Source organism: Callospermophilus lateralis, chromosome X (genome assembly GCF_048772815.1).
Source record: "Callospermophilus lateralis isolate mCalLat2 chromosome X, mCalLat2.hap1, whole genome shotgun sequence".
Classification (NCBI taxonomy): Eukaryota; Metazoa; Chordata; class Mammalia; order Rodentia; family Sciuridae; genus Callospermophilus; species Callospermophilus lateralis.
The window spans coordinates 3336168-3360707 of NC_135325.1; the positions used below are offsets into that span (position 1 = coordinate 3336168).

Genomic DNA, 24540 nt, shown 5'->3' on the forward strand with positions numbered 1-24540 from the left:
GGAGTCTCTGGGTTTCCGAGGAGGCTGCTGGTCTGTTTTCAAAAATTAGTGACCACTTTGCCCACCAAGTAACTCATAACAATTTTCTCTTCCAGTCTACCATGTCCCCCAAGTGTGATGTATTGAGTCAAGATGAGCTGCGAAAAAAGCTGTACCAGACGTTTAAGGATCGGGGTATACTGGACACGCTTAAGGTATCAGATTTAGGCATATCTGTGTCATAATTTACAAGTGTAATCGGTTAACAGTCCAAATTTAAATTTATCCAGAGCTTGGGCTTTTAAAGTAGTATGGTGTACACATTGTATTAATGAGTTACATTTTTATATGGAAAATATTGAGTAGTCTTAAAAAGAATATTCAAATAATAGATTTATTGAACTGACATTAAGTAAGTAATGTTTATATAATGAACACCTTTTAATTTAGGTTTGTTTTATAAATGTAGTTTACAGATTCCTTAAGTGGTTTTGTAGTAAGTTTGATTGAAGAGGAGCATTAACACTATATAGAAAACATTAAGTGTGCTGCTTATGATAGAATAGCTTAAGGAATAAAAAATTTTTAAAATATTTATATGTTTCAATATATTTTGTCAGAGATTTTTCTCACAATTATACTTTTTAAAATTTTTTAAAAATTGTAGATGGACACAATACCTTTATTTATTTTTATATGGTGCTAAGGATCGAACCCAGTGCCTCATGCCAGCTAGGCAAGTGCTCTACCACTGAGCCACACTTCCAGCCCCAGAAAATTATTTTGATAGTTATTTTTTACAAAATCAGTAAAACAGCAGTTTATTATTTTATAATTATCAAAATTAGATTTGAGTTTTGGCTAAGTAGGGCAGAAAACAATGTCTTGGACTGTTGGCTCAGAAATCATCCTAGGAAGCCCACCTTGATGTCTTTTGTGCTTAGCTCTAATGAGATGACATAGGAGGATTGAAGTGAATAATGCAATGTTCATTAAACACCTTCCAGCTCCTATCATTTCCCACTTCTTCAACATTCAATTCTGACTACATCCATTTCAACTTTGTCTGTTTCTTTAATAACATGAAATCAACCAAAAAATTTTTTTCTCTCTCTCTCTTTGCAGAGGTTTTTTACTACACTGAGGTCTGGGCCTTACAGTTTTTTGTTTGTTTTGTGTTGCTGGGGATTGAACCCAGGGCCTTGTGCATGGGCAAGCACTCTACCAATTGAGCTATATCCCCAGCCCATGGGCATTACAGTTATTATAAACTGGCCCTAGTGTTTATAGGTGTGACTGGCATTGATTTTTCTCTGCCCCACAAACTCCTCACTGTTCACACCACTACTGGGTACCACCATATTGGACTCTAATATACTTTAATATGGGTAGCAAATATGTATTACTACACTATATATATAGATTAACATCAAGGAGTAGAATTGGCTCATTGGTTTTTTTGATAATATACATTTCAGAAGTATGTTCTACATTTAAAATAACAAGAAATTAATGAAAACTGAGCCTGATTCCCCACCACCACCACCACCACCATCTTCCCCATTGCTTCTTGTAACTTCATGAAAATACTTCACACTCATCTGGAAAATACAAAAAAGCAGAAGAGAAAAATCGTCTAATATGACCACTACTTGGTACAATGTGTGTGTATCTTTTTTTAAAAAAAACATTTTTTAGTTGTAGATGAACACAATACCTTTATTTTTATGTGGTGCTGAGGATCAAACCCACTGCCTCATGCATGCTAGGCAAGCACTCTTCTTCTGAGCCACAACCCCAGCCCTATTTTTTTTTATTTAAATTATTTGATGAATATTTCCTTATTTCCTTAAATTTCTTGAAATTCTTATTTTCAGTGACAGCAGGCTAATCTTTGGATGTATGAGTAATTTATGTAGTAGTTCCCAGTTGTTGAATGTTTTACAAAGAACTGTCAATTACATCTCTTATTTTTTGCCTAGCATAGATTGACTTTCATTAATGAGTCAAAGGACACGAGCATTTGTAAGATTCTTTTTTTTTGTACTGGCTTGATGTATATTTCTTGTTCTGGAAAGATTATAATCGTTTATATTCCACCAGCAGTCTGAGAATATTTGTTTCATAGCACTATTGCTGTCATTCTAATTTTTCTTTTCTTTTTTTTTTTTTTTGAGAGAGAGAGAGAATTTTTTAAAATTTATTTTTTAGTTTTCGGCAGACACAACATCTTTGTATGTGGTGCTGAGGATTGAACCCGGGCCACAACACATGCCAGGCGAGCGAGCTACTGCTTGAGCCACATCCCCAGCCCCGTCATTCTACTTTTTCATAGTCTAAGATTGGAAAAAACCTTGTTTGCACATTTGTTATATCACTTTGGACTATTAATGTTGTCTATCTTTTGTGGCCATTTGTATGTTTTCCATTGATTGATAGTTCATATTCCTTTCTCATTTATCTCAGTATTCAGTTTTAATTTGGCTTTAAAATTGAATGTTCTTATGTGATCAAAACTATTTTCTTTTTATTCTCAATACTCCACTAAGAGAATGAATCTTCCCTTTTTAAATTTTAGAAAAACTATTTTTTGACATTTAACTCCTTAACCCATCTGGAATTAAGTGAACTATATTAACTCACCTAGAATTAGTTATGCTTCATTAATACACTTTCTAATATTGAACAATCCTTGTATTCTTCGGCATGTCTTATTCTATTTTTTGGTGGTTTTTTTTTTTTTTTTTTGGTGGTGCTGGGGATTGAACTCGGGACCTTGTGCATGTGAGGCAGGCACTCTACCAACTGAGCTACATCCCCAGCCCATGTCTTACTCTGGAGTAGATTCGAAAGTGTTTTACTTCGTTGTTGCAGTCATAATTGATATGAACCAATCATTACTCTTTTTGAGCTGTTCTTTGACTTTGGTGTCTGGATAATGCTAGCCTATTCACTTTATAGCTACAGTGTAGTCATGGGAGAAATATGGTTTCCCATTTGGTTTTCTATGATTTCAACTTGATTGATGGCAGGGCAGATTTTTTACTTTCTCAGGCTGAACTGATGTTTACTTTCTCAGTTCAATAACTAGCATAGGTGAGTTTCGATTTTTAAAAATTTACTGAGTTTTCTTAGTGGCCTAATTATCATTCTGTTGGGTATTTGAAGATAATTTGTATCTATGGTTAAATACAAATTACTTACATATCTATAAAATTACTTACATTCAAATCTTCTGATTCATTATTTTGGGTCTGATTAGTCAATTTTGGAGATGTGTCTCTTCTCTCCCACTTCCTTCCCTTACCCTCACGCCCCGTGGTAGTAGTCCTTTTATACTATTTGATTTTTTTATCTTAGGGATATAGCAGAATTTAATTCTGAATAGATTTCCCTCTTGAATTGGCCGCTGAGAAACTCCAGGTCAGTGTTGTCACTTCTTTTAGCAAGTATTAAATGACATGTTTTTTGTCTGTCAAGATGGAAATTGGTCTATAAATTCATTTCATTTTTTTTCCTGTTCTTATTTTCCTTTCACTATGTGTATGTGTATGCAAGACACTCTAAATATTTTTATTAATTCAGCTGGATTTAAATATACCACTTCCTCTGTATGTTATAAATGTAATTAAACTACTTCGAAATTTTATTTGTGGAGTATGCTGTATTCTTTGTTATTTCAGGTAATGAATTGTCTTAAATGAGGCTGAGCATGTATATTTTGTTCAGTATAAATGTCTTTTTAAATATAGGACTTCAGGTGTATAATAAGTCCTGTTCTATCCTGGTAATTATATACTATTCTCCTGTAGTTAAAGGATGTAAGAAATAGGTAAAACATAAACTTCATTTGTTGCTTGCTAGTATTCTATAGATAATTTGAATTATTAGATATTTCCTGCTAAACCCTAAGAATCTAGGCAATTTACTCTTAAACTTAGCCTGTTTGTGACTGTAGCAAGACTGTAATCCCAGCAATTCAAGAGGCTGAAGTAGGAAGATTAAAAGTTTGAGACCAGCCCTGGCAACTTAACGTAGCCCCTATCTTAAAATTAAAAAGTGCTGGGGATGTAGCTCAGGGGTAAAGCACCTCTGGGTTCAATCTCCCAATACCAGAAACTTTTAGAAAATAAATTTTAAAGTAGATTAAAACAAGCTTCCATTAGTCTGATAATTTAAGGTATTTTCTGAAAACCCAAATGACTAGTAATGCCATTGTTATGATCTTGAGAAAATTACCCACTTTGAGTCTAAATGTCCGCATTTATAAATTGTGAGAAAATTGTCCTTCATAATTGCTTGAGGTGCAAATACTGTGAAAGTGCATTCTTTTTTTTTTCCTTCAAAATATTTTATTTTACAAGCTATATCACATTGATCCAATGAGGAATGATATTGGACAAGTTATTTTGTGTGCATACAAATATGTAACAATAAATCCCACCATTATGTACAACTATCATGCACCAATAAAAAAAAATATGGGAAAAAACAACACATTGATTCAAGATGGTATGGCAGAGTAGCAAAAAAATAAGCTTTGGAGTCAGATTTCCTTGATTAAATTCTGTATTTAATGTTCATATTTCCTTGATTAATTTCTGTATTAATGTCAGGTGCTTCAATTTCCCTATCTGTAAGTTGGGAGTAAAGTATCTACCACTTAGGGCTGCTGTAAGGATTTAGCAAATCAAATTACAAAGTACTTGGGACAGTGGCAGACTACTAATGCTAACATTATATGACCTCAATGGAATGGTATAAAGAAGATGGCACTTTTTGCTCTAGGACAAATCTCACAGTGACCACACAGCACCATGGAGTTGTAGAGGCAAAGTCATCCTAACAGCCCTTCTAGACCCACATTAACTTGGTGTACTGTGGGAGCTACATCATAAGCTAATACCTCTGGGATGTTTTTTTATGCTTAAACTCTAAGGACAGGCTCAGGTATTGCGGACGGATCTTTGTACATGTGTGTGTGCAAAGTTAATATGTTAGTAAGGTGTTCTAATGGGCTTTAGTCTTCCAATTTATAAGTTGTGAAGATAAGGGGAGAGGGAAAGAAAAAGAGGAAGATGATCAAGAAAGGAGATAGGAAAATGAAAGGATAAAGATGAGAGAACTAATATAACTTCAAATGATATCTTCTTTTTCACTAATTTTAGTTCAATGTTACTCTAGGGGAAATTTTTTATGATGAAATTTGGTTCTATGGAAAGTGCATTCTTAATAAGCTGCCTTGGGGTTTATTTAATTTCTCTTGCATATGGTATTTCCTTTAAAAAAAACAATTTTGGGGCTAGGGCTGTAGCTCAGTGGCAGAGTGCTTGCCTAGCATACGTGAGGCAGTGGGTTCCATTCTTAGCACCACATAAAAATAAATAAAGGCATGCTATCCATCTGTAACTAAAAAAATTTTTAAAAAACAATTTTACTTTGATCAATGTGCCCAATAAACTGGTTTGATCCAATATTATTTTTATAGCCTCCAACAATCCAGAGGTTTGAAGTGGCAGAATTTTCTCCTTTACTTGATATCCTGATCACAAGCAGCCGAAATGGGCTTCTAGGGAAGTGAAGTTAAAGTCTATAAGTGGTCTGGCTGACCACCAGTTTACTTGGGAGCTGGGGAAAGAAAGCTTTTGCTGGTCTCACAGGGTAAGACAAATGGTTTCTAACTTGTGGCCACATTTATAAATTGTGAGAAAATTGTTCTTCATAATTGCAACAAGTGCAACATGTCCATGTATATCTCTAGTAAAACAGTTCTACTGAAATTTTTTCTCTTCCCCCTTTTTTTTTTCTCATTAGACACAACTCAGAAACCAGCTAATTCACGAATTGATGCACCCTGTGTTGAGTGGAAAACTGCAGCCTCAGTCTATTTCAGTGGAAGGGAGTGCTCTATTAATAGGTGCCTCTAACTCTCTAGTGGCAGATCACTTACAGAGATGTGGCTATGAATATTCACTTTCTGTTTTCTTTCCAGAAAGTGGTTTAGCAAAAGAAAAGGTAAAGTCTTTCTTATTTTTGAATTTTCTATTAACAGTTTCTTCCTTTGATAATTGTAAAGTGCCGCATAGTAGCTAAGTGTTCCTTAATTCATTCTCTAGCTTCCTAATGATACATTACAAATTTGTTTACTATGTAGTCAGCTATAGCAGTAATTAATCCAGTTCATAATTTTAATGGTTTCTGCTAATATAAAATGTCATGAAGGATTGTTCTTTTTTTTTGTATCGGGGATTGAACTCAGGGGCACTTAACCACTGAGCCACATCACAAGCCCTGTTTTCTATTTTATTTAAAGATAGGGGCCCAGTGAGTTGCTTAGCACCTTGCTGTTGCTGAGGCTGGCTTTGAACTTGAGATCCTCCTGCCTCAGCTTCCTGAGCTGCTGGGATTACAGGAGTACACCACCTTGCCTGGCTCAGGATATTTCTTTTAAAAGAACACCATTTGAGAAAAATTATCAGGAGATATATACATACACACACACACACACACACACACACACACACACACGTGTGTGTGTATATATGTGTATATAGATATGCATGTTATATATATATATATATAAGTGTAGAAGTATGTATGAAGTATAGTTATCCAGCCGGGCATGGTGGTGCATGCCTGTAATCCCAGCAACTCTGGAGGCTGAGGCAGGAGTTTCATGAGTTCAAAACCAGCCTCAGCAAAAGCAAGGTGCTAAGCAACTCAGTGAGACCCTGTCTCTAAATAAAATACAGAACAGGGTTGGGGATGTGGCTCAGTAGTCCAGTGCCCCTGAATTCAATCCATGGTACCTCCTTACCCCCAAAATAAAAAGAATAATTATACAGCCAGGTGTGGTGGTACACGTCTATAATCCCAGCAACTCAGGAGACTGAGGCAGAAGGACCATGAGCTCAAAGCCAGCCTCAGCAATTTAGCAAGACCCTGTCTTTAAATGAAATTACAAAAAAAGAGCTGGTGTTGTGTTTGAGGGCCCCTGAGTTCAATCCCCCGTACCAAAACAACAACCACAAAAAGTTATCCAAGGGCTGGGAATGTGGCTCAGCAGTAGACCACTTGCTTAGCACATGTGAGGCCCTGGGTTTGATCCTCAGCACCACATATAAATAAATAAAATAAACATGTTGTGTCCAACTAGAACTAAAAGAAATACATATATATATATATGTATGTATGTATGTATGTTATCCAAAATATCTTTTTAAAAACATTTTAGATACAGTAATCATTTATAGTTATAAGGACTATAAAAAATCTAGTTCATTTACTTTTTTTTTTTTTTTAAGAATTTTTTAATATTTATTTTTCAGTTCTCGGCGGACACAACATCTTTGTTGGTATGTGGTGCTGAGGATCGAACCCGGGCCACACGCATGCCAGGCGAGCGCGCCACATCCCCAGCCCTAAGTTGCTTTTTTTTTTTTTTTTTTTTTTTTTTGTGGTGGTACTGGGGATTGAACTCAGGGCCTTGCGCATGCAAGACAAGCACTCTGCCAACTGAGCTATATCCCCAGCCCTCATTTACATTTTTAAATAGTTGTAAAGACTAGAATTTGCTCATATTCTTTGGCTCATCAGATATTTGTCATCTAAGGTATTAATCATTTCTGTCATTTCTTTTAAGTATGCCATCTTTAATGTAAAAGTATTTGGAAGTTAATTATATGATTAAAAAAATTTATCCTTTTAACTTCAATCTATTGTACAAGAAACAGCCTTAATTTTGCATTTTACTATATTTATAATCTTATTTAATCTGAATCATAATTCTTAATTTTATACTCAAAAATATATCCCAACTTGTCACTTAAACATTTGTGTAAAAATATGACTAATTAATTTTCCCCCCTTAAGGTATATACTATGCAGGATCTATTACAACTCATTAAAATCAACCCCACGTCCAGTCTCTACAAATCACTGGTAAGATTATTATTATTTTTTTAATAACCTGTTTTTTGTCTTGTTAATTATAACTAGATAGTTGAATAAAAGTAAAATATTTTCTTTTTGCAGGTCTCAGGATTTGATAAAGGAAACCAAAAAGGTAGGAACCTTCATCTTTGTAAAGAAGAACAACATTTTTGTATGTACTTTTTCCTATAAAAGTATGAAGTTAATAATTTTTAGAGGGAAGATAGGAAATTTACTTTTTTTTTTTGTTTGTTTTATTTATTTGTTTTGTGCTAGGAATCAAACCCAGGGCCCTGTGCATGCTAGGCAAGGACAGTACTGCTGAGCTATATCCCAGCCCTAAGAAACTTAATTTGAATTAAGTCATTTGATTTTCCTTGCTGACTGTATCTTGCCTTTAAAAATAAGCAATGGTTCATAAATTGTTCAGAAAAATGCAGATCATTTTCCCACGTAATGCCTTTTTAATAACTCCTAGATACTCAAATAAGTAAACTAGTGATGGTAATCAAGAGCCCTACAAATATCCACTGTTGAGGGCTGGGGTAGCTTGGTGGTAGAGCACTTGTGTAGCATGAAGCACTGGGTTCAACTTTCAGCACCGCATATAAATAAATGAATTAAATAAAGGTTTATTAACATCTAAAAGCTATTTTAAAAAATCCGCTGTTTGGAACATTATTGGCAGGGAGGGAGGTACTCCAAAAAAAATAATAGCATTTAAGATAGCTATCTTTGTATACTAGGTATTCCATTGAAGTACAATTTATAGAGTATTAAATGTATTAACATGTATGTAAAGTATTAAATGTATTAATTTTTTGTCAAAGTATCCATTTTTTTTATTGGTGCATTGTTGTACATGATGGTGGAATTCGTTGTTGCATATTTGTGTATGCACACAATACAATGATATAATTTGGTCAGTATAATTTCCAGTATTTACCTTTTCCTTCCCTTTGAAAACAATAAGATTTTTGATTCTTAAAATTAGCAGAAATTTTTTTACTTGAATACCCTAACCCTTTATTTTTTCATTTTAGCCATGACACTGAAACTAGTTTGATGTCTTTTGACTTTGACTTTTGAGCTTCATTTCAAATAATAAGTATTTTATTTTTATTTTTCAGTGTTTATACAGACCTGATAAACTGATAAACTGCTTTGTAGTTTGAACATAAGCTGAAAACTTACCTTTGATCCATAGTTAATCTTTTGGTCTTTTTAAATGATTATGATATTATATAATGATCCTTCTGTGTTAGTTTGCTTTTGGATTTTTGTCTGTTGCCAGAACTACTGCCATCCCCACTAGGACATTCATTCATTCATTCAGTCAGAATGTATTCAGCAAACATTTGAGTCTATGACTTAATGCCAGGGCTCTTGGGAGTAATGTTTGCAGAAGATAACTAAGTTGGATCACGGGATGCTGCCTACAAAATAAATCGTCCCTGCTGAAAGTATGGCATGGTAAATGATCCTGTGTTCTGGACTCTTAAAGCAGGACCATACAATGTCACTCTCAGTAATCATGGAAATGTCTTACTCTGTGCTGTCCCACATGGTGGCCACTACCCTCATGTGACTGTTAAGCACTTGAAATGTGGCTAGTGTGACTCAACAACTAAATTTTTAATTTAGTTTAAATTTAATTAGCCACACATGAATAGTTGCTACTATATTAGACAGCACAGGCCAAAAATATAGAGCTAATATCTGGTGCTTTACTGTTATTTAAAAATGAAATTTAGGGCTTGAAGGGATCTTTAAACAAATAATCCACTTACTTAGATATTTGTATTATTCAGCCCTTATAGCTTCACCCAGCATCCCACTAAAACTTCTGGAAGTCAGAAAAACTGAGTAGCAGACACATTAGGCATCATAATGCCAAAGTTTTGATAGAACCCTTTGCTAATTGTAAAACAGCTACTGTTAACATGATTTTAAATGTTGGTGACTTCTAATTAGGAGATTAAGAACATCAAAAAACTGGTAGGAAAATATTTTGTATCTGTCGTCTGTCCCTGTCTTATTTTAAAGTGTCTTTATGCAGTAGGTGCTGATCTATTGAATGGCCATAATAGTTTTCCCCTAGAGTCTACTCGCTTATATTTCCCACCCCTAATTTTTCCTTTCAAGATAAAGATGCCTAGGAATCATGGGTAGAAAATTTGGACATTAGTCCTTTACTTTCTGGAAGTTAAATCTTTACCTATCACAAAAGAATAGAACATAGATCAGTGCAGAAGAGTAATTCAGAAGTAGATCCATAAATATACAGTTAACTAAATGATTACAATGATTCCATGGAGGAAGGATATTCTTTTCAATAAATGGTGCTATAATAATTCGACATTCATATGAACAAAAATGAACCTACACACAGACTTTGTACCTTAAACAAAAACTAACTCAAACCCAAGAGAATCAGATGTAAATGTAAAATGCAAAACTATAAAACTTTTGAACAAAAACAGAATCTGTATGACTTGGTTTTCATGGTGAGATATGTTACCCCCAAAGCATGATACATGAAATAAATGTGATTTTATTAAAATTAAAAAACATGATAGGCAGTGTTATTAGAATGAAAGCCAAGCTGCAAACTGGGGGGAAAAAATTGCAAAACACAAATCTGATAAAGGAATTGTATTCAAAATATGTGAAGAACTCTTAAAACTCAACCCTAAAGACAGATAACCCAATTCAAAAATGGGCAAAGGGTCTGAACAGACATCTTACCAAAAAAGATATACAGATGGAAAATAAGCATATGAAAAAATGCTCAGCATCATTTGTCTTTAGAGAAGTACCAATTAAAACAAGGAAATACCACTACACAACTATTAGAATTGCTAAAAATTCAAAACACTGATAACACAAAAGCTGGCAAGGATGTGAAGCAAAAACAACTCATTCGTTGCTGGTGGAAATTCAGAATGGTACAGTCACTTGGGAGACAGTTTGGTTGTTTCTTACAAGGCTAAACACAGTCTTAGTCTTAAGATCCAGTAGTTGTGCTCCTAGGTATTTCCCTGCAGATTTGAGAATTCATGTCCACACAGACACCTGCATGTGAAAGTTTATAGCAGTTTTATTTGTAATTGCCACAAATTGGTAGCAACCAAGATGTCCTTCAGTAGATGATTGGATAAACAAACTGTTCCATCCATACAATGCAACATTAGTCATCTCTCAGGATTGTGTTATGAAACCACCCAAAAAATTTTAAATGAATCTTAAATTCATATTGTTCATGAAGAGGCCATTCTGAAAAGGCTACATATAATGATTGTATGTATGTGTGTGTGTGTGTGTGTGTATACATATACATACGACATTCTAGAAATGGCAGAATTATAGACATGGTAAACCGATCAGCTATTGCCAGGGATCTGGAGGGAAAGGAAAATATGATCTCTTTGGGAAATTGAATAGGTGAAGCATGGGAGATTTTTTAGGATAGTGAGAGTGTTTTGTATGATGCTGCAGGGGTAGATGTGTGACATTGTACATTTGTCAAAAAGTTACGGAACTTTACAGAACAAAGGGAACCTTAATTCAAGTTTAGGAGGTCGGGTGATCCCAGGATGGAATACAGACTGACAGATCAAACTGTTGGGGTGAGGGACACTGGGCTAACTTCAGAAATGAGTGGAGAATAAAGGCAAACAAGAGTTGGACCTAACTACTCTAGGTGATAGTTATTTCCCATTGAGGGACTGGTTAACAATTTTGGAACCACTGTATGTTAGAATTGACAAGGCAATGGATAGTAGATGATAGGGAAACAGGTTTCTCACTGTTTGGGAATTCACAGATATAAACAAGGAGGGAGGTTAGAAAGATCCATGTGGTTGGAGACATCAGTGTATACTCATTTAGCTTAATATAGATACAGATGCTATATACAGAAGTTTTCAAAAATGTATGTGTTTATACATGCTTTAACATACATGGCTTTATTCTCTTGCTGTGTCAGCTGGGAGGGCCTAGAAGCAGATACTCCAGTAACAGTGAACAAGCACATTAGTGCCCTGTTTGGGGAAGTTTTTTTGTTTCTTTTTTTCCTTTTTTTTTTCTTCTTACCATTCCTTAGTAAAAGGAACCAGGACTCCTTGGAGAAATGGCTGATTCTAGAACTAGAGCAGAAAATATACAAGATGAGCCTGGAGCATCTTATAATGCCAGATTATAAGGAAGTGCTTTTTTAAAAATTCCACAGTGAAAGGGTTCCCAAAGGCCAAAGTTGGAACAATTTGTGCAACAAAATAAAATTCTGGATTATCTAAACAAAAGTGAATTGTAACATAAAATATTTGTGAGTCCATACTGATACAAGCAAATGATTGAATCAGTAAGTAGGGGAGGCAAACCCTTAGAGGTTCACTGTGTGCTGAGAGGGGGCTGAGGAGGAGGGGGTCTTATCAGAGGCCTGTGAAGAGTACCACCAACCTGAGGAAAGGTAACTGCACTAGAAATACTCCAGTGGAATAGCACATCTCTGAAGATTAGTCAAGTATGTTTTTAGTGGAATAAAGCTTTCCTGAGAGAAAGATGTTTTTGTGGATTAGAAAGGGGAGCCTTGGGTTTAAGCAAACATCAGTGAATGTCATTAAGTTTTTGTATCACAAGTTTTCAAAACTTAAAAATCCTAAACATATTATGGAAGAAAAAATAGTTCTTTCCAAAGAAATAACTGACCTGGAATTTCTGAGGAGAAATCATGATTAAAGATTTCACACTAAGGCAATGTGGCCAGTACATGCAGTGGTTTGTGAAACATCAAGTAGCCCAGCTATACGTGATTGTTACATGGGGTTTGGGATGAACACTTCATAAGAAGTTGAAAATTTGGGGTGATTCTGCCTATGTAAGGGAAGCTAAAAGTATAGGAGTCGAATTTTAAAATGAAGCAGGAAAGAAAGACCTGTAACTTAGTGGATGCAGAATCATGAGTCTTTTCAACTATCTACCATGGTATATTTAAACTGATTATTTTTCATGAATGTATTTAACTCCCTATTGATGGAGATATAGTTCATGAGGGTTTTTTGTTTGTTTGTTTTTTTTTTGCCATTAAAAGTGATCAGTGTGCACCCTTTGTACCTTTGTGAAAGAGAATCCAGCTGTATAAATTCATGGAAGTAGAATGACTAGGTTAAAGGACATATGCATTTTGAATATATATAAGCACTGAAATTTCCAATATGACATTTGTCCTTTGAATTTATTTCATGCCATATATATTTTTAAATTTTATATGGTTATATTGATAAATTTCCTTATTCCTTCTAGGTTTTATATCATGTTTGGAAAGACATTTTCTTAGAAATTTTTTTCCCATATATTGGCACACTATTATATATAATAGTGGGATTCATTGTTATATGTCTGTAAATGCATACTCTTCAATCATTTTTAAAGGGGCTAGGGCTGGGGTTCAGCGGTAGCACACTTGCCTGGCATATGTGAGGCATTGGGTTCAATTCTCAGCACCATATATAAATAAATAAAATAAAGAACTATCAACAACTAAAAAAAAAAAATATTTAAAAAAAAGAAATTAGGGCTGGGGATGTGGCTCAAGCGGTTGCGCGCTCGCCTGGCATGCTTGCGGCCCAGGTTCAATCCTCAGCACCACATACAGACAAAGATGCTGTGTCCGCTGAAAAACTAAAAAATAAATATTAAAAAAAAAGAAATTATTTTTAAAAGATAAATGTAAAAAATGTTGACATTATAAAGCCAAGATTGGGTAAAGAGTAACTGAATAACTGAGGAATGGTTGAATGAAAGTTCTGAAAGAAAACTATGTTGGTGTTTTCTAGGTTTTCTTATTAATTTCTTGAAAGAATTGGCAGAATATCATCAAGCTAAAGAGACTTGTGATATGGAAACTCAGACAAGTTCAACATGTCCTAACAAAGACTCACTTGGTAATTATAGCCTTCTTAATTTTTGTTGTTTTCTTTTGGAATAAAGGAAATGACCTCATATTGTATGGTTCTTCCTTGAACTGGAGAGATGGAACCTAGGTGACAAGGAAATTCATTTCTTCTGGAATCATGTTGCTGGAAGGGACCAGGAATTGCTCTCTGGTCATGTTCTCTATCATGAATGCCAAAATCACGCAAAGATCCCAAGGTCCACCTTCTTCCTTGTTTGTTGGGTTTAACCTCTCTTAACTGGGAGGTTCTTCCTTGGTTGTTGTCTAGCTTTATACTACAGCCATTGAGTTGGACCGTCATAATAGAGTATTTGCTTTGCCAATGGCTAGAGATATCATTGGTCCATCACTTCCCTTTGTAGTTAAGGAAACCAAGGTCTTCAAAGAAAGAGCAATTGGAAACTCCCAGACTGGGTAAGAACTCCAATTTTTCCAGTCCATGATCTAGACCTTTTGTCACTATACAGCATTTCTGCAATACCATCCTGTCCTTTAGTTTGGTACTTCTTAGTGATGGAAAACAGCTATTAAAACTGATGCACTCAATCAGCTTCTTGGTCCGTCCTTCTTACCTTGTAAGAAGATAAGAAATTAATAATTTGTAAAAACTGTATTGTATGAGTAAGCCTTTAAATAAGTGTAGGTTTCATTTCATTAGAAACACATTGTAAAGCAGTACTGTCTGATAGCATGAGCCACATATATAATTTTAAATTTTCTAGTAGCTACATTTACAAAGTAAAATGGGCCAGGCATGGTGGTGCATGCCTGTAATCCAAGCAGCTCAGGAGACTAAGGCAGGAGGATTGAAGGTTCAAAGACAGCCTTAGCAACCTAGTGAGGCCCTAAGCAACTCAGCTAGATCCTATTTCTAAGTAAAATATTTAAAAAAGGGCTGGGGATGTGGCTGTGGTTAAACACCCCTGAGTTCAATCCCTGGTACAAAAAATAGAATAAAATTTTTTAAAAAGGTAAAATGGGTAAAATTCATTTTAATAATGTATTTTATTTACCCAGCATATCCAAAATATTTTAACATGTACTCAATATAGAAAAAAATTAATGAGATACTTCACTTATTTTACATGTGAATTCTTTGAACTCTAGTGTATTTTTTATACATAAAGCAAATCTCAATTTAGCTTGGTCACATTTCAAGTACTCAGTTGCTACACATGGCTGGGATTGTGGCTCAGTGGTAGAGTGCTTGCTGATGACATGTGAGGCACTGGGTTCCATCCTCAGCACCACATAAAAATAAATGACAGGCATATCTTTAGACATGTTTTTCCAGCTACTTTTCTGTATTTTCCAAATGTTCTGTAACTTAAAAGTTCAAGACAGGACTTTCTAGCCATGTGTAGCAACTGAGTACTTGAAATGTGACCAAGCTAAATTGAGATTTGCTTTATGTATAAAAAATATACTAGATTTCAAAGAATTCACATGTAAAATAAGTGAAGTATCTCATTAATTTTTTCTATATTGAGTACATGTTAAAATATTTGGGATATGCTGGGTAAATAAAATACATTATTAAAATGAATTTTACCCATTTTACCTTTTTAAAAAATTTTATTCTATTTTTTGTACCAGGGATTGAACTCAGGGGTGTTTAACCACAGCCACATCCCCAGCCCTTTTTTAAATATTTTACTTAGAAATAGGATCTAGCTGAGTTGCTTAGGGCCTCACTAGGTTGCTAAGGCTGTCTTTGAACCTTCGATCCTCCTGCCTTAGTCTTGTGTCCATCTACCACTAAAAAAAAAAAATTAAAAATTATAATAAATGGGATTACTAGGGCTAAAGAATATGTGAGTTTAAAGGACTTTAAAGTATTTGAATGTCAGAAAAAACACTTAAGTGTACTAGTTAAAGACACAGGCTTTGGAATCAGAGAAATATGTGTTCAAATCCTGGCTCTGCCACCTGGAAACTGTGTGACTGCAGGTGTAAATTTGGATAATAATACCTATTCTCGTTGGATTTTAAGTTTTAAATAAGACAATGCATACAAAGTAATTGGCCCAGAATGTGACATGTCCAATAAATTAATTGCTGAGCAAAGAAAATGAAGATACATGACCAATAAAATAGTTCTTATTTTAAATATGAAAAAAAAAAAAGATATGCCTGTCAGAGATAAATACTGTTGATATTTTTATTTATTTATGCCAGCCTCATTTCCCCTGTGCATGATTTTTTGGTGCTCTTGGGACCTTACAGGGGTGGGATTGTACTCTAGGCTTCAGATTTGCACTCTGCTCTGTTGCTGATTTTGCTCCATATTTGATTTGAGGGCTACAGGCCTTGTTTTAGTCCCAGTTATACTATAGTTGTTTAACCCTCTGGAAGTCCCTTAAACTATTTGGGCAGTTGTTCCTTATCTATAAAGTGGAGGGGACGAAATACATGATCTTTCATTCTTTTTAAGTTGCTGTTTTAAATGTGTATGTCAACTTGAATCAAAAGTTCAATAAAAGCTCTCTGCCTTGGCACTTAGAAACTAGAAAAAGAATACAGTAATTTCTGACTTACTCTTTGCCCCCCACCCCAGATTTTACAGTGAACACTTGCATACCCACGGTCTACCAAGAAATCGATATTATACTTGCTTAATATCGTTATTGATCTATCTCAAGTTTTTTATATGTTTCAATGTAAATGTCAGCATCCCTACATTTATACTATTTGTTTTTGGCTTCTTGCACACCCGACCAAGTTTATATATCCTAATTTGATGTGTTGTTTTTTTAATAGCTGAGAAGCTTCAGCTTATCGATGATCAATTTGCAGATGCTCATCCTCAGCATCCAAAGCTAGAGTCTTTAGAAATGAAGCTAAATGAATATAAAAAAGAAATAGAACAGCAACTTCGAGTAGAGATGGGTCAAAAGGTAAGCTGCATCTCTTGCTGCTGTTAACAAGCATGATGTTTTTGCTTGTCTTCTAATGTCTTAGGTATGTGGGGAAAACATCTAGAACCTTTCGGAAAGACTGGGATACTATCCCGTTAGGCATATTATTTTTATTTCCAGTTGATGTCATTGGTTCATGCCTTTTGACTGACTCCTACAGGTACAGTCATTGAATAAAATGAATAAAACTAAGTATGTTATAGTTTGGACAGAACATTAATGTTAAACCTAACCATTAAAAGAATTTGTTACTATTTCCTTAGGATAGTAACTGTATTTTTTATTTTTTTGTGATCAATTTGCAGTTGAAGTATTTTAAAGAAACTGAAAGAGCAAAACTTAAAATGGATGAGAAAAGGAAGTACGAGAAGGAATTATCTGAGTTCCGAAACGAATTTAAGAGGACTTATCATGCAAAAAATGAAGCCCTCATTTCTCAAGAAAAGAATGCTCTTAAAAGAATTCAGAAGCACCAGGAGGTAATATTTGAAAATAGTTTACCATGTGGCTATTTCCTGCAGCTGTTGGTAGGTTGGTTCAAGAGCGAGGAACAAGGTGGGGACAGTTGATGGAACAAGGCCCTAGATAAGTAGTTAAGGACCATGACCAAGGGTGCAAATGGAAGCACCAGCCTTGTCAAGCTACAGAGACTTTTTCCTCCCAGGTGGCAGATAGGAAAGAGTTGCAGGGTGAACATCCACTGAGATGGAGACACTCATCTTCTCAGGCACAGTGTAGGATTAGGTAGGAGTTGAAGGAGAGGCTCGGGTAGACGTTTGCGTGGGTAAAGGGGAGCAGCTATTTAAAGCAGGGAGGACTGGTTTGTGTTGTCCAAGACCCAGCTGAAACAGGAGCCTGGAAGTGAGAGAGACCCAAAACGTGCTTGGAGGTGAGTTTTCTATTCTAGTTCTCTAGAGGGTTTATAATTTATGAGCACCTTTATTTTTCTATGCCTTTTGGTGAAGATAGAAACAGAGGAATTTGTGCAGAGCTTAATTTAATTGACTTGAGAAAGGCAGCCTGTTGAATTAAAATCTTGTGACTCTACTGGGTGGTGAAGGGAGTCAGGATAATTGGTGGCTTCTGACCTAGGGGAAAAGGGAGGCATTCTTGAAGTGATCCAAGTAATAGGCCAGAGAGACTGATAGATAGAAGAAGGGTAGACCAAGTGTTCAGAGTTGCAAGGTGAGGTTTCAGGTGGAGACTCGAAACAAAATGCAATGTGCAGCCATCGGAGGAAGCTACAGAAGTGAGCAAAGGTGAAAGTCCTTGGAGCAGAGTCATCCAGGGCTACAAGGTCATCCATGCAGGAAAACAGGAAAAGTGATGGGACAGGAGGTGAAGTTAAGGAATGGCAGGAGTGTGTGTCTGTAGGAGGGATTGGATCTGCTTCTTTAGGAAAACATGTTCCTTTCTTAAGGTCATGTCTTAGGCCAGTCCGGATTTGCAAAACTGTTTACAGTGTGCATCCAGAACTGCTGTTGTCAGGAGACAAGTAGGATAGGGTCCACCCTGGCATCAGGCTTGTCTTTAGGCCCCTGTTATTTAGTACTAGGTGGATTCCCTCTACAATTCTGTGCAGCATTTCTTGAGAATTGGGCTGTAATACTAAATGTTGGAAGCACAGATTTTTAAGATACTGGATTGGGTTTAAGACTAACAGGTTCCTTTTGTAGACAGGTAACTGACTAAATTCCCATTTACTTATTATCTGAGAGTATTGAGGAAGATTGCCATTCACATTAAAACATTGTGCCTTTATTTTTTTCACCTGGAATGCTGTGTACTTTCGTCTCTTTGACCATTCTGTCCTTCAGAGCCTAAGCATGAATGTCACCTCATTATGTCTTTCCTAACTCCCACTGAATAACTCGTTCAGGCCTCATTCCTGTATAGTTCTCATGTATTTCGGCTTTAAGATCATCACATCCAGGCTGGGGATGTGGCTCAAGCGGTAGCGTGCTTGCCTGGCATGCGTGTGGCCCGGGTTCGATCCTCAGCACCACATACAAACAAAGATGTTGTGCCCGCCAAAAACTAAAAAAAAAAAAAAAAAAAAGATCATCACATCCTCATGTGACTTGTCTCTCTTCTTGACCAAGTTGTGAGATTCTTAAAGATGGGAACTCTGCCTTTTTATGTCCAGCTTCTAGTACACTGCTTGACATTTGATTGGCAAATGGTATATCCTTGTTCAGTGAACTTGTAAGTGGAAGGATGGCCCATTCATTTGGAAGTTCGTATGAACTTGCACCGAGTCAGAATGACCCATGAACTGAAACATTCAGATGGCTCCACCATCAGCAAGTTACCATGGGATTCTACTCTTTGGGAGTTTCATTGTTGAGTGTACATTTGTTTAAATTTTTTCTTGCTTGAAGAACTTATCCAAATTTTAAATAAGGGACTGAGAGATAATGAAGAACTAATTAGACAAGGGATATTAGAAATATAGGGTAATATAGTTTAACAGTCATTGGGGAAGTAATTTTTATACAACTAGAACAAACATACCTTGAGATGAAATCTATCAAAAGTGAAATTGTCACCAGGAATGTCTGTACTTTCATTGTTTTCTGGAGTTTAGAAAGCGGTGTATGAGTTTCAGTCTATTTTCTTTTGCTTGCTTGCTAAAAATTAATGTTTTCCTATACAGACTGAAGCAAAAGAAATTTATGCTCAAAGGCAGCTTCTACTAAAAGATATAGATCTGCTAAGAGGCAGAGAAGCAGAGCTGAAGCAAAAAGTTGATGCTTTTGAATTGTAAGTAATGTATGTTAATTTTGGATATTCAGAATGAGATGAAAAAGATTTACAAGTATATATATCCACATATTCTAATGTCAATTGCAAGTAGATTTCTTGGTTATAAAGGTGATATTACGTAGCTTTAAAAGGTACAAGTTAAGAGAAAGACTAGGGTTTTGCTTATGAAATATTAGACCTTAAGGTGAAAAACAGGATGAAACACCATCATCAGGCTGCCATAAGACCAGACAGATACTTTGGAGAAGGTAATAATGCTTGAACACATGGTGTGTTTTGCAGTTACTCATTCATTCAAGTCTGGTAGTTTAATGAATGTTGTGAATCCCAGATATCCAAACCTGCTGTATTTCCCTGTTGTGTACTCAGGAAAGGAAATAGGCAATCTGACTTGATTTGTACGAGGTGAAACTGTATCTCAAAATGTATGTGTTAAAATTACTTTTCCTAAATGTTCAGTGTTTTATCTTTTAGATCTTACATGGGATTGATAGCAAGCTGCAATAATGTTTTTCCCCATTTGGAGTCTGCTGTTAATACTTGTTGATAATCTAGGAATCTTAGTACATTGAGGAAATTGTCTCCCTCTTCATTAATGTTGTTTTCTCACTTTTGTAGGCTAAATTCATTTTATTTCTCTATCTACCTTACTCTCTTTACAGCAATACTGAAGAGGTAAATTGATCAAAAGAGAGAAAAGGAACAAAATTTGGGCAGAGGGAGTTCATGATTATATAAACCCATTTTTTTTAGCTGGGGATTAAACCAAGGCCTTTCGTGTGCTGGACGAATGCTCTACCACTGAGCTGTACCCCAGCCCCTACAGTTATTTCTTTACCTCTGCTTCCTCCACCCTTCCTTTCTAAGCGTCTAAGTGAAGTAAATGTAGTTCACTGTACTGTGCCTTTCCAAATCAGCCAGCAGAGGGAGCTAATATGTGGAGCCTTTCCTGTGTTCTTGGACTAGTCAGGGTTCTGTAGTATGCTCAGTGGTATTTGTGAACCCCACCAGTTGACTCAAGAATTGGCATTACTATTGACTTAAGGTCTCACTATGAAGACCATGTTGAATAAAATCATACAAGGAGATGACTCTTTAGCATTTGAAAGCCCTGATCACTCTGTCTTGTTCTTTTGACACACTCTTCAGTATTTAATTGATAGAATATTAAATGATAATACAAATCTACCTGGGGCTAAGGTTGTGGCACAGTGGTATTGCACTCATCAGGCATGTGTGAGGCACTGGGTTTGATCCTCAGCACCACATATAAATAAATAAATAAAATAAAGGTATTGTGTCCATCTACAATTAAAAAAATTTTTTAAAACACTGTTTTTAATAAAAATAAATGATAAATATAAATATACCTTTATTATCTCTGGGCTAATGGATTAGATCCCACAGTTAGAGACAATATTATAGAAGAGACAAGCACTAAAGTTGTGTTTGTGGCTTTTAGAAACATACTATAGAAGAGATAAGCCCATAAGCACAGTAACAAGTTTTTTAACTTTTAACTAATAATATTATTCTTCTATCCCACTAAGTTGGTTACAGCTGTTTATCAGTTATAACCAGGTTTTTAATTTTTAAAATTTGTTTTAATTATACATGACAATAGAATGCACTTATGCACTTTGATATATCATACATAGATGGGATTTAATTTCTCATTTTTCTGATTGTACATGTTGCAGAATCATATTGGTCATGTAGTCACATATATACATACAGTAATAATGTCTTTTCATTCTACTCTCTTTCCTATCCCCACATCCCTCCCCTCTCCTCCCATCACTTCCTTCTACCTAATCTAAGGTAACGTTATTCTTCCCTAGTGCCCACCCCCCACACCCCGTCCTAACTGTGAATTAGCATCTGCATATTAGAGAAAACATTCGGCCTTTGGTTTTGTGGGATTGGCTTATTTTGCTTAGCATGATATTCTCCAACTCCAACCATTGACTGGCAAATTCCATAATTTTACTCTTCTTTAAAGCTGAGTAATATTCCATTAAGCATATATATTTCCTTTATCCATTCATCTATTGGGGGAACACCTAGGTTGTTTCCATAGTCTCACTATTGTAAATTGAGCTGCTTGCTATAAACATTGATGTGGCTGTGTCACTATAGTATGCTGATTTTAAGTCCTTTGGGTATAAACCAAGGAGTGCTATAGCTGGGTTAAACGGTGGTTCCATTCCCCCCAAAAGTGAACATATAACCCACTGTAACTGGTTTTTTAAGTGTTAATTACCTTCTTTGAGAAACTACTTTGGTCTTGAGTCTTTCCCACTCCCCTGCCATTGTGCAGCTCCCTTTGCTAGTTCTGATGCACAGTAACTAGGTCAGTTTGTAAATATAGGGAGAACTTTTGGCTCTTTGCTTTTACTTTCCAGTAGTGAGCACTACAAAAGAGTTTGTCTGTTGAACTACAATTATGTCTTATTTTTTTCTTAAATTTGTTATCCTCAGATATTATAGTTTTTTTGCTTTGTATATTTTTGTTTATTTCAGGACCCAGAAACTCCAAGAAGAAAAAAATAAAAGTACTGCTGAAGCACTTAAGAAACGAGAACAGAATATAAAGAATATTGAAGAGAGCTATGATCAAAAACTCAAGAATGAACTTCTAAAGTAATTGGCATTTTTAAAGAAATAATGTTTGAATTAAGTTGGTGGAGACGTTGCAAATGATGATGAAAAAGATAAAGCTGACGTTTTATGGCTAAATTTAGTATTTTTTAAAAATGTCCTTTTTTTGTTCCAATTGACTAATCCTTTCTCATGAGTACTCAAGTTAGAATAATTTTTAAAACACACATAAGCCAGGTATAGTGGTGCATGACTGTAGTCCCAGCTACTTGGGAGGCTGAGGCAGGAGGATTGTGAGTTCAAGGCCAGCCTGAGCAATTAAGTGAAACTTATCTCAGTTTTCTTAGAAAAGGGGTACTGGGGATAAAGCTCGATGGTAGAATGCTTGCCTAGCATGTGCAAGGCCCTGGGGTTCTATCCCTGGTACCAAGGCAAAATAATATGAAATAGAAAGTTACATCTTCTGCCCTTCTTACTCATGGTTTCCTCTAACAGTTGTTGAAGGCTTGTCATTTGCTTTATTCTGAAGATACCTTCTGACTTGCTCAGCTTATATTGCTGATCAGCTACAAAATTGGAATTATAATCACTTTTAGTTACCTTTGCCTTTACCTTACTCATACTGCCACTAAAGTAGAAATTTCTGATGATTTATAAATTATTCTACTTAGAGATTATAGAATTTGTCCATGAACATGTTTTGTATTCCTTTAAGATTCTGCTATGTTAGAATTTTTAAAATGAAGCAAAAAGTGATAGGAAGAAGGAAATTATGGACACCAGTAGTTACTTTGAGTTTTCTGTAGCCTGAATGTTGTGTACCAATAAATGCTATTTTAGTGCCAGGACATTACACCCATGTGATAACTTTGCTCAGAGGTGGTATTACAATTGGCACATAACTGTTTGGTGAGTATTTATTGAGTAAACATGTAGCAGGGAGATAATTCAACATAGCTGCTTGAGGTTTTTCTTAATCATTGGGCTCTTTTTACCACCTTGCCCATAATTTGTCATCAATAATCTCTTATATAGTGTTTACAAAGGCTTCTTGTAGTTGTTCTTTAAATGAATTCTATTTAAAAAACACAGCAGATTTCCATCTTAATTTTGTGTGTGTGTGTGTGTGTGTGTGTGTGTGGGTGTGGGTGGGTTGGGGGGGTGGGGTGCTGGGGATTGAACCCAGGGCCCTGTGCATGTGAGGCAAGCACTCTACCAACTGAGCTATTTCCCCAGTCCATCTTTGAAATGATAGTTTCTCCACATATTTTGTTAGCTCATTTACTAAAATAGGAAGCACCGAAGTGTCCGAAGTTGTTGAACATGAAGGAAAGCATGTATATTGATTTTACATAGGAGACAGGGAACTGTGTGGTATCATTTTGGTATATTTTGTGACTTTGGCAAGTGTGGGAGTTTGGAGAATGTTCACTGCAAGAATGTTTCTTTGCTCTCACATCTCTGAACCAGGAATGCAACTGGTTATGGCTGGTGAAGATAGGTAAAACTCCATGAAAATGTGCCTTTTGGTATCACTGATCTGGATGTAATGCTGTTGGGGGTCTCTCAATACTATGCTTAGAGCCTGAGGGCAGAGTGCTTATTCTGATTGGGGTTGGGAAGATGGAGCAGGTGGATTAGAAATAACTGCCTTGTTATCACTGGCGAGTTGGTTTGTTGTGTGCTTTGCAGGTTTAATTTAGTTTACTTCTTTGCTGTCTATGCTAGTCGAGACGAACTGAAAGTGATTGATTGCAGTAATCTCCAGTTAACATCCTTCATTTGTGCGACTGAGTTTTGGGACCCAATTTACAGAATTAAGGCAGGGTTTTTACCTGACCTTTTATGTTTAGAATTCACATCCCTGGCCTTAATGCTGAGAGACTTTGAAGTTTAGCATTGTCATGTTCAGCACCCTTAGGTGCTCTGTGCCAGAGATGATCTCTTACATTCATAGCAGTCCTCCTGGGGAGATGACAAGAAACTCATTTTTAGTCATTCTGATTCTCAGGTATCAACTTGAACTAAAGGATGAATACATCAATAGAACTAACAGACTGATTGAAGATGAAAGGAGGAATAAAGGTGACTCTTGGGGAGCAGGGAGGGGTTTTATTTTTCAGTTCTGATGTAGTCTGTTAGTTTCCTGAGTAGAGTCTGTTGTATATTCTAAAAATTTCTATAGAATTACATTTTTTGTCCTTCACTGTCTTTTTGGAAATCTTCATGTTTAACATTTTGTATATTCACAAAGATCACTAATATATCTTTAGTACTATATCTGATTTTATTTCAATATGTTTTGATCTGTGATTATCAAGAAGGTGACAGCAACTTATTGCCAGCTGGTAAACATTACTCTTAACCATGAGAGACTTTAGATTTTAC

The 24540-nt window shown here is 35.7% G+C and overlaps 1 protein-coding gene across 5 annotated transcripts in view; it reads left to right on the plus strand.

Annotated features, from left to right (window-relative positions):
- Ofd1 (OFD1 centriole and centriolar satellite protein) overlaps positions 1-24540 on the plus strand; it is a 40926-nt gene that overhangs the window by 413 nt on the left and 15973 nt on the right. For 4 of the 5 annotated variants that reach the window (XM_077106353.1, XM_077106355.1, XM_077106354.1 and 1 more), the window contains 10 exons: positions 96-194; positions 5794-5994; positions 7852-7920; positions 8014-8044; positions 13749-13856; positions 16628-16764; positions 17091-17264; positions 19442-19548; positions 22075-22194; positions 24164-24237. In XM_077106353.1, coding sequence (XP_076962468.1) covers positions 96-194; positions 5794-5994; positions 7852-7920; positions 8014-8044; positions 13749-13856; positions 16628-16764; positions 17091-17264; positions 19442-19548; positions 22075-22194; positions 24164-24237 — 1120 coding nt within the window. Of the gene's footprint in view, positions 1-95; positions 195-5793; positions 5995-7522; positions 7592-7851; positions 7921-8013; positions 8045-13748; positions 13857-16627; positions 16765-17090; positions 17265-19441; positions 19549-22074; positions 22195-24163; positions 24238-24540 lie in introns of those variants that run through there. The other variant, XM_077106357.1, reaches the window with a different exon arrangement.